At 43.7% G+C, this 10506-nt stretch overlaps 1 protein-coding gene across 5 annotated transcripts in view; it reads right to left on the bottom strand.

Moving 5' to 3' along the window:
* Positions 1-917: 917 nt before the first annotated feature.
* Positions 918-10506, bottom strand: part of RIC8B (RIC8 guanine nucleotide exchange factor B) — a 97368-nt gene continuing 87779 nt past the window's right edge. For 2 of the 5 annotated variants that reach the window (XM_016223168.2, XM_016223171.2), the window contains one exon: positions 918-1155. In XM_016223168.2, the coding sequence (XP_016078654.2) occupies positions 1044-1155 (112 nt within the window). In that variant the 3' untranslated portion in view covers positions 918-1043. Of the gene's footprint in view, positions 1156-5166; positions 7886-10506 lie in introns of those variants that run through there. The other 3 variants (XR_015714083.1, XR_015714082.1, XM_016223170.2) reach the window with 3 other exon arrangements.

Genomic DNA, 10506 nt, shown 5'->3' with positions numbered 1-10506 from the left:
TTGATCAGTTTAACAGTAACTATTTGTGTTTCTTTTTTTTTTTAAATAAATAAGGTTACCGTTAAACTGATCATATGGTAGAAAGGTAGGACACACACACACCAGCACACACACAACCCCCGATTTAAAATGTGTGACGTCTGAATGACCTATATGTACAAAAGGGTGCTGCTGACCCCCCAGCCCCAGCAGAGGCCACAGAAGAGCTCCATACCCAGGAGTCCCCATTCCCTCTGTGGGGCTGGAGGACCAGATTCCTGGCACCCCAAGTTAGACCTCAGAATGCATGCTCCCCATGCAAGGATACAGATGGGGGTTCAGTTCTATGGTACTAGTGTTCAGGTACGTGAGGGAATAAATAGGCATTTGTAGCTGCCTCAGAACTAAACCATCATTTATAACTCTTTATAGGGAGAGATGTATTCTGAAGTTCTAGGTAAGCGACATACAAACTTTTAGTGCAGTCAGTTTGCAAGTCCGGGGCTGTGTGTGTGTGTGTGTGCGCGCGCGCGCATTTCTATAGATTTATACAAAATTGAAACGAAGAGTGGGCTAGGGTTATGGAGCAGCTGCTTGGCTTCCATGTAGTCAGTCTGATCTAACAAGTCACTTGCCTCAGCCCTTATTTAGCAGCTCGTTCTGCTTCCCATGTGCCTGCGTCTGCTGGAGAGATTCAGGTGGGGCAGTTGCCCAAGTGAGAGGAAGGACGCGGCTAAATCTTCTGCTAGGAATCTTGGCAAACGGACCTGCCAGATTCAGCCAGGGCTGCGTTACAGAATGGAGTCCTTCAGTTCTGTCCCAATGAAACGGCGTTGCTTCCTGCTGCCAGCCCCTGCACCTTCATTTAACTGCAGCTCTGCACGGATGCCTCAGTATCGCAAAAACACAGGATCACCTCTTAGATACGCTGGATTCTCGATGAGTAAACCAGTTAATGTGTTTCTAGCCAAAGCAAGGGCATAAATGTTTGAGAGAAAAGATTCCCCTGGAGCTACAGAGAAAAGATGCCGATAAAAGCAATATTGAGTTGAGCAGGTGACGCTTTAGTCGGTGTCGGAGCTGGTCTCCTCGATGACAGAGTACTGGCTGAGCGCTTCCTCCAAAGGCGTTATTGTCCCATCGGGTTTCAGTCCCATTGGTTTAAGCAACTCCTCTCTGGAGAAAGAGATAAAAGAAAGAAAAAAAAAGTATTCACCAGCATCACATACACACCCTCCCTCCCACCCCAATCCACAGCCTTTTAAAAAGAAAAGACTTTAAAAACCAAAGTATTTTTCCTCAAGCTCTGTGGGTAACAGGAAAGAGGAAAGGGGCACGGAAGGAAAAAGAGGGAGACAAAAGGCTTCATTCACACAGGCCAAACCCACTAAGCCATGAACAGGATGCAGTGAAGTCTAAATGGCTCAGGACAAGGAGCCAGCCTCTTCTGTTTCTAATAATTAACTTTTTTTCCTTTTGTGGATTCGTTTAGTGAAGGTGAAGCTGTCAAAACTTCACCTGTCTCCGTGGGCCAGGCATACAATTAGATGGCTGGTTTGATGCACGTGGATTTCACTCGGTGAGTAAGTTTGTCGACTTGGGTTTGCCTCTCCAGTGACAGAGGGACTCACCGATCCACCGCACCAGCCGCCTTCCCCAGCTGTCTCCCTCCCTTTTCTTTCCTTCTCTCTCTCTCTCTCTCCTTTTGTGAAAACACCATTGCTTTTGTTTGTGGCAGGTTAATTATGGGACTGACGGCCTTTTTAATCTCTTCAAAGCTCCCCAACTGCCCCTTTCCAGCTAATCCAATTATATCTACTCTGCAAGTTGCAGCCTCACCTAAAGATGATTAATTATTGATTAAGCCAATCAAAAAGCATTAGGAAAGATTTATTTAATCTTCTCATAGGCTCTTATTTATGACATGGAGATTATGGCAAATGGACCTGTTGTGTTGCTGACTCTCCTCCTACCCCCAAGGCCAGCAGTGCACTTTGAGTGGAGCCTGGACTGGCACATGAACTACATAGAACGTGTTTCTCACGGAAACGGGCATCACCCCCTGAAACCATGTCGACAACCAGAGGCCACCTGGCAACAGCTGTCATGTTGGTGGGATCTGGAGTGAAGGCAAATAACAGAACCTCCTCTCCTGCCCCCTTGCTGTTGTCCCCTCAGGCCAGCACGAAGACTGGCTCCCTCCTGGGAGCCCTGGCCACACGACAGCTGATGGTGCTCTAGTACAGTGAAACACCCTGGTGGGTGAGGACAGCTCAGTGGTCACTGGGAAGCCAACAGCAGCCTAATCAGGCAGCTCTGGCTAGCACTGGAAGGCTACTTCTGAGTCTGAAAATCAGTAATGTGGATGGCTGATGGGCTAAGCTGAGGCTCCTGAATATTATGAAGTAGGAAACATGTTTCCTGGTCCAAGAAGTGGGGTCAAAATCACAGAACTTAAAGTTGAAGGGGCCTTAGAGATCATTTAGTCCAACCCCTCCTTCAAGAAGAGACTGAGTGACTTGCCCAAGGTCACATATCTAGTGGCCAAGTTGGACCTGGGACACAGGACCCAGTTCAGTGCTCTCCGCAGCACACGCACCTGGGCTACCTGCTCTAACTGCACTGGAGGAGCACACAGCACTCAGCTGTTCAATAACTGCGCCAGGAACTACGCCACATACGGGGGAGACAGAAGACTGGGCTCAGCTGCTGCCCTTGAGGAGGTGAAATATACACATAAAAAGTAACTTAGAACATAACGGGGTAAAATGCTGTAAGAACCAGACCAGAGCTGTGGCGGCTCATGGAGCACACAGCCTATGCTGCCGGGGAGGTGGGGATGGCACCAAAGAGGTGTCTGTGCCCGGCAGCAGGGGTAAGAGTTTCAGGCGCAGCAGGCCGTGTTAAGGCTCCACATGGTCCCATCTACTTGTGTGATTTTGTAGAGCTTATTGAACGGTGTGAGGTTCTTTTCTGTCTGCTCTCTGCAGCTGTGAAAGGCTCCAGTGTTTGGGGAGTGGCGAGGGTCCCTGAAGGAGTGGCAGGAGGCGAGGCTGCAGGAGTAAGGCTGGAGGGTAGTTTGGGATCTAGCAGTCAAGTGTCCTAAGTGCAAAGTGAGGAGCTTGGGTTTTACTGTCAAAATGCCCAATCAGGCCTGTCTTGGAGCTGTCTCTGCGGCAGTGTGGGGGACACACTGAGTAGGGAATACTGTGGCAGAGATAAGTCATCAGGATGTCACTGTGACCATGTGTGAGAGGACACGGGCTGTACTATGGCCATGCTGTGCAAAGAAAGGCTACGTTTCCGAGGTAGACCTGTGATCCACTGGAAAGGTGGGGGGCTGGCTGGTGAGGTAGTAAGGAGTTGAGTGTCCCCGTGCTTCCAGCTCAGCTGACCATATGACGGTCACTCCATTCACTGTAGCAAGAACACAGTGGATGGAGGCCTGCTGGGGAGATGCTGACATCTTTACAACATGAAGAGCTTGAGGGCCTTGCATGACAACCAGGTACAAGCGTCTTGTGGGGTGCTAGAAATGCTTCGTTTCCATGAAAACGTCTCTCCAGCACAGACACACATTATGCATGTCTGTAGTTCTACAGCACAGTTTCCTAACCATGGGCTGGAGGACTCTGCTATTGCACACTACTGACTAGTAACTTACACAAAAGGAAAGGGGGACAATCTGCTGGGAATGAAACACTGAGGTGTAAGAAAGTTCAGAGGCCTGAGGAGGCTGGTGGACCTGAGGGTACAGAAAGGTGGGGTGGGGCAGGTGGAAGTAGGTGAGACTAGAGAAATTCTACTACGATAGCGATTAACTGCTGGTGGACAAAACATCACCCCTAACACTGCTGACGCTATTGCGTTTCTATGCCGCTGGGCTGGCTCCCAGCTGGAGAGAGCCGCTGGCTTTCTCGTTCAGGTCCAGGAGGAACATGTTCTAGTCAAGTCCATTGGTTTCCTCCCTACTCCTTACCCGTTTACAACGGAAATAATGAACAATTCACAAGTTTTATGGCCAATAATTCACCCACAGGACAAAGGGCCCCGCATTTTAATTCCCCTTGTGAACTAGTCTTCCAAGCATTCCTTTTCCAGGCCCTTTGTCTCACCCCTCCGCTAATATGGAAGCCTCTGAGGGTATGAATTACTCTCTTTTCCACATGGCTCCACGTGACGCTTGGACTTCCTGACACTTCTGTGGCAGAGGTGTCAGTGGTAACTGGCCACGTACTAATGCATTTGCACAAATGAATTACGGCAGCAACATGATGTAGCAGAACAAAAAGATCTGGCGCCAGGAGGTCTGTCTGAAGTCCTGGCTCTTCCACTTACCAGCTGTGTGATCGTGGGCAAGTCTCTGAGTCTGTTTCCCCATCTGCGAAATGGGAACGATGATACTACTCTAGCGACTTCTTAGTGGTGATGTGAGGAGTAGCAGTAATAGTACTAGTAGTGGTAGTGGCAATAATCACAACAATGCAGATGAAAGACTCCTATGAACTGTACAGGGGTCCTGAATGTTCGTTATTACTGTGGTGTAATGAAAGGCACATAGAAGTTTGAGTCAGAGAGCCCTAGGTTCTAATCCCGGATTTACCCTCACCAGCAGTAAGACCTTGAACTTCCTGAACTCTCACTTCCTTATGTGTAGAACTGGGACTGGAATACCCCCTCACTGAGCTGTCACAAGAGCAAAAGGTCATTATACATCTAAAGTGTGAAGTGCAATGGCTGGACTATCATTGGAACCCACAAGTTGCATTTCCTGTCACGTGCCTACGGAAGGTCTCCCCAAGCTCACTAGGGGACTCTGGGAATTAAGTGGGGGAAGAAATGCAGAAGCAAATAAAAGACATGGTCCCTGTCCTCAAGCTTTTAGTCAGTTCAGAAGATAAAACACACACACATTAAACAATAGTGAAGAATTATAGAACAGCAGCTCAACAAGCTTGAGAGGAATAACAGGCAGAGCCCTGCTTTCCCTAGACTGACATCCATGTACCCTACTGCAACTGGAATCTGCTCAGAGGAGACTTTTTGTCCTGTCTGCAAGCAGAAAGAGAGGTTCACTTACAGATATGTGACTGTTTTCTCTTATAGACCCCAGGCTGACTTTTCAAGTCTCCATCTTAATGTTTCTGAATTCTTTATCATACAACTAACAGCCCACAAATAGCAAAGTGAAATCTTTGCTATAGAGACTCACTCCTAAAATGTCTGATAAATGACCTGGTTATATTAGACTGTTTCACTTTGTCAACTCTGTTGTATCTAGATCAGCAAGATGTGGACAGAGAATGGGAGGCATTAATGAAGACCACAGAAATGTTGCTCCACCAGTCATATGTACGCGTGGGAGGGACACAGGAGACGGGAGGCTGCTCACAGGCTCCTTGCAGGAGATGGACGCAGGGCCAGACCATAATGGCAGTGATGCACATGGACTCATGGGGAGAAAGGCATCCCAAAGCAGAAGAATTAGTCAAGCAAAGGCACAGAAGCAAGAGTTAGTTGTGTGCAGGGACTGGCAAACAGGCTGGCTTGGCTGAAGTAAAGGAAAAAAAAAAGCTCAAAACAGATATGGGGTGTGAAAGAGAATCTCAAAGGAGACTTCGAAATCCTAGGCTGGCAAGTCTGGACTACAGTACGGAGGTATCTTTGCCTTCTCATTCAAGGGCCCCACATTTAAGAATATTTTTATTGAAAATAATTCTCATTACAAAGTTTGGAAGCTATGAAACAGTATCACTGACATACTAAAAAGAAAGTGTTGCAGGCTTTAATTTTCACATCCCTAGTGTCTAGCACAGTGCCTTGCAGATAGCAGATCCTCAATAAGTGTTGATGAACTAACTTAGTTGCAGTTGGTATCACCTTTCATTTACACAGAAAGGAACGGTATGGTGTTCTATGGGCCTCCTAAAAAACAGAGCACGACCAAGAGAAAAGCTAGATCTTTGGGTAAAAGACTCACTTGCACCATCAAGATCCACAGAGCTAGGAGAGGCATTGTTAGCATCCTACAGGAAATTCTTTCCAGGGGTTTCTCGTTCTCTACTAGACTGGGAGCAACTTGAGGGCAGAGTCCATGTCTTACCTGGCTGTGACCTGAGTTTCTAGTGTAAGATGGAGAACACAGTTGGTGCTCAGTACACGTTTACTGAGAGAATATAATACATGGGTCATAGCATAAATGGAGAGTGGTAGAGAACCATTTGTCAGGCATCATTCTCATATTATTTTAACTGTAATTATTTCCCCGATGAGACATCGTGACGTCCAGCAGAAGTCCAGCCCCCTTTGCACCGTACAGCCTGGAGCCCCCAACCACTAAATGGTGTAGGTTCAGCTTTTTCTATATGGGGCATTAGGGGGTCTAGATTCTAATTTCAGGTCTCCCACTAACTTGCTGGGTGTCCTTGGGCAAGTCATTTCCTTATCTGGGCTTAAGTCTCCCCATCTATAAAACGAAGGGGTTGGACAAGATGATCCCTAAGACTCTATTCTACTTCTAAGAGTCTAAAGTATTAGGCTACTAAATAATTTTGATCTACTTAAAAAATGGCTAGGTTTTTAATACTGCTAAGCCTTTGTTTTTAATTAATATAATCTAAGCCTAAGAGTCAAACACAGCATCCTACCTAATTGTTGCTGACATACACCAAGACCAGAAATCTTTTCTGCAAAACTATCGCAGATGGTTAGAATGATTAACAAGTAAATCAAAGCAATGGCAAAGGTCACGTGGAAGGGTCTAAATTCAGTCATGGCCCCCAATAAATAGGCCATTTCATGAAGAGTTACTGGTCCTAAGTGATGAAGGTCCCATCTAAGGGTGTCAGATATATGTACATCATGGTTAAACAGAGATATTGTATATTGAAATGTGCATCAGGATTAAGATAGTCACATAGCAACAACTCCTTCATACTTACCTTCAATGCTATACACAGGCCTTAACACAAGTTAAGACTGCCCTCGTTATCATCAAAAAGTACAGTGATGTCTACTGGATAAAGAGCCCATTCTAGGCACTGTGACAGTATCATGGCGGGCTTCTCATCTGATCAGGCATCTGGCCAGGGAAGAGATAAGCCTCCAAGAATGTTCAACTGGAACGAAACATCATTTAGAAATTTGATCTTACTAAACGATAAGGAACCATAATCTATAAGGGTTTGGCCAGGCACGAGGACACAGACAAAGCACGTCCAAGAAAGGAAACCTTATTTTGCCCCAGCCTAGCCCTTGGGACTGCTCACGGAAACCAAAAAAATACTTTTTTCTTAAAGATTTAGGGGTGGGAGATTATGGGATTTACACCATATTTTAAATTTTCTGGTATGTTTCTTTTTTTCCAGATATATTTTAGCATTTTCCTGAGCCACCATTCCCTGCAAGTATGGTCCTCTGGGATGCCTGGGCTTATATAACTTCTGAGAACCTTAGAGAAGGTTCCACTTTTCAGGGCTTCTGGTACCTATGTAACTCTTTCCCCCAGAAGTTACAGTGCAGTATTGGGGTTCAGGTGCTAATATACCCAATAGCACATTATAGAAGAGGCCAGATGTGTATGTGTATAAAACACCTTACTTGACCTGGAAGCAAAAGAATACTCTTGCCCACAGCACGTTGTTGTGCAATACAAACAAAGCATTCAATTCAAGTGTACTTGTTGAAAAACAGGACACAATCAAGCAGTTGGTAAAATGCATTCTTGTTTCCCACTTGCAGATCTCCCGAGAGTCCCTTCGAATTTACCTATACGAGTTTCAGCTTCCCGCTTGCCACTTAGCTTGGTAACGACTCAAAAATCATTCCCTTGTTTTCAAGGGCTCTTCTTTCTTGTCTGCTCTGTGTACTACAGGGCAGTATTGACACATGGAATTAATGACAGGGTCTGTAATGAAACAACAGTCATGCAAACACCGGTCTGCTCTTTTGATAAAACAGCACGTTAGAGACCTATTCACCTCCCTCTAATTGAGTACTGCATAATAGTTCCGATCCTTTTATGTAACATATTTTGTTCTATGATTAGAAAGGAAGAAAAGGGGGAACCTATGAGGCATTGCTTCCTTCAATCACCCCCTGATTAATTTTCTGTTTTTAATGAGGGTGGCTGTTATTTAGGCAGGTTCTGTTACATACTTGTTTTGTTGACTTCTGTACAATGTATAACAAAACCCAGGATGGGATAATTGGGAACCATTTCTTTGGCACAGGGATTCCTGCTCTTAATGCAAGGTTGGCTTGGAAAAAAGAACCCTGACATTTTAAATTAGCCATTTCATATTTAATTCCTTTTCACATTTGAAAGATAGGATGAGAAACTGGTATATAAATAAAACCTTTTAATTAACACAGAGCTTTTCCAAAAATGCCTGCAAGAATGAAGCCTGTGATAGCCTGGAGAAAGTAGTTCTGTAATCTTTGCTCTAATTCCAAGTCTGAAAGTGCATCTTATTTCAAGATTTCAGCATCACTAGAATAGCCCATTATTCACTGAAGTACAATGGATTTTCCCAATAGTTGTGATATGCTCATAGTGATTTTTAACCCCTCTCCCCTTTTTTCTCATAGAAATAACATTACCACCTTTGGCTCTGGTTAACATATTCAGTTACATGCTGTGAAAATGTCCTTTGGACCCTGATCCTTCACTTCCCCTTACGTCTTTCGTCTAATGGCTTCCTAGTACTGACTGGTTATACTGATTTCTCACTAAGTCACTAACCCAGTAGGTGGGAGGTATATGGTGGCTTTTCCACAGCAAATTCAGGCTGCCTCTTTCATGCTTTGGGATTGGGTACATTCGGGAAGGTTAAACATGTAGCATAAAAATACCATTCCCCAGACAAATGGATATGGCGTACTGTCCACCACGTCCTTCCATTTTGTGAAGGCAGTTGGGAGGGGCCTAAACAGTCACAAAGGGAAGCCTTGTTAAAGTTTAGTTTTCTTAATGTGATCATACTAAATAAAAGAATTTTTACAATACTTATAATCACTCTTTTCAAAACTCAGACTTTAACTTAAAAAAGAGGCCTTATAGTAGCATAGAATCACAGCAATTTTACTGGTTTCTTCTCTATAAAGCTGTTTTTTGTGTGTGTCTTTTTAACATAGGCTATTTATTTAGCTCTGATCTGATATTTGAAAAGAGCTCAAACCAGTTATAGAATGAAAGAGCAGCATACACGTCCTCCAGATCTTAATTCTCAGGTAAATATGCTTACTATCTGTCTTTATGCTTTGCACTTGTTTAAAATTTAGAATGTCTTATTAAAAATAATCAGACTGATAAATTTTGAAGAGGTGTTGGTAATTTTCAAAATAACATATGATCTGGAGTCTGAAGACTGAGAATTGAGTCCTGGCTGTGCATTAACGGTATGCCCGATCTTGGGTCAGTCATGTAATCACTGGTCCCATCTACTCTTCAGTAAAACACCTCTTTCCCTATCTAAGTCACAGGGCTGTTTTAATGACCAATGGAGATAATGTATAGGGAAGCACTTTTTAAAAACTTTAAAGCACTATAGAAATATTAGTCTTTTATTATTGTTCTCAATACTGTTAGAAGATCACATGCAAAGCTTCTAGAAGTTTGCTACCCACCTCACATTAAACAGCAAGGTTAAAATACAGAGACCGAGGTTAGGGATATTGCTGGGGAATAAAATTCAGTTTTTTCCTTAAGTAAAGGTGTTCTTTATTATTTCCTGGTAATTTCTTTAAAGAATTTTTCTATCTTATTGTCCAAATTAGCGAAATAAATATTAATAAGAAGTCAGCATGACAACTGACACTGTTGACTAAAGCAGTAGAAAGAGAAGTTCTTACATGTCTTTCCCAGGTAGAAAGGCTGAAAAGTCAAACGAAGAAGGTAACTATGGGAGCAAACAGCCAGTGGGGGTTACTCTTATTTGATGTTTCTCTAATAGCCAGAAGCTGTTTCAGCTAGTGCTTAAGAGTTAGAGGGCAATGACTACTGGCCAGCCATACAGAGGTGGCATGATACCTTCCCCAAGGGCGGTCTAGCCAAAGGGCAGTCCCTCTATAACCTAATAATATACAATATCAAGTTTCTCAAATTAATCCTCACCTGCCACTTTAAAGGTACATTAATTTAACTAGATCCAAGTTCCCTTAATTTAACTTCCATGCAGCCTTACAGTGTATGTTAATGATGTGAAATAGCGCTATCTAATGGAAATATAATGTAAGCTACAAAATGTAAGCCACATACGTAATCTTAAATGTTCTAGTAGCCACACTGAAAAAGTAAGAAAAGACAGGTAAGTTACTTTTAGTATATTTTGTTTAACCCAATGTATCAAAAATATTATTTCAATGTAAAATCTATATTAAACAGTTGAGATATTTTAATTCTTTTTGTACTGAGTCTTTGAAAGTCTGAGTACGTAACACTTAAAGGATATCCCACTTCAGACTAACCACTTCTCAAGTGCTCAATGGTCATATACGGCTGGTGGTTACCATATTAGACAGAGGAGA

The sequence above is a fragment of the Miniopterus natalensis genome, chromosome 2, assembly GCF_054644295.1.
Source record: "Miniopterus natalensis isolate mMinNat1 chromosome 2, mMinNat1.hap1, whole genome shotgun sequence".
In the NCBI taxonomy this organism is placed as follows: domain Eukaryota; kingdom Metazoa; phylum Chordata; class Mammalia; order Chiroptera; family Miniopteridae; genus Miniopterus; species Miniopterus natalensis.
This window is presented reverse-complemented; position numbering and strand designations above follow the sequence as displayed.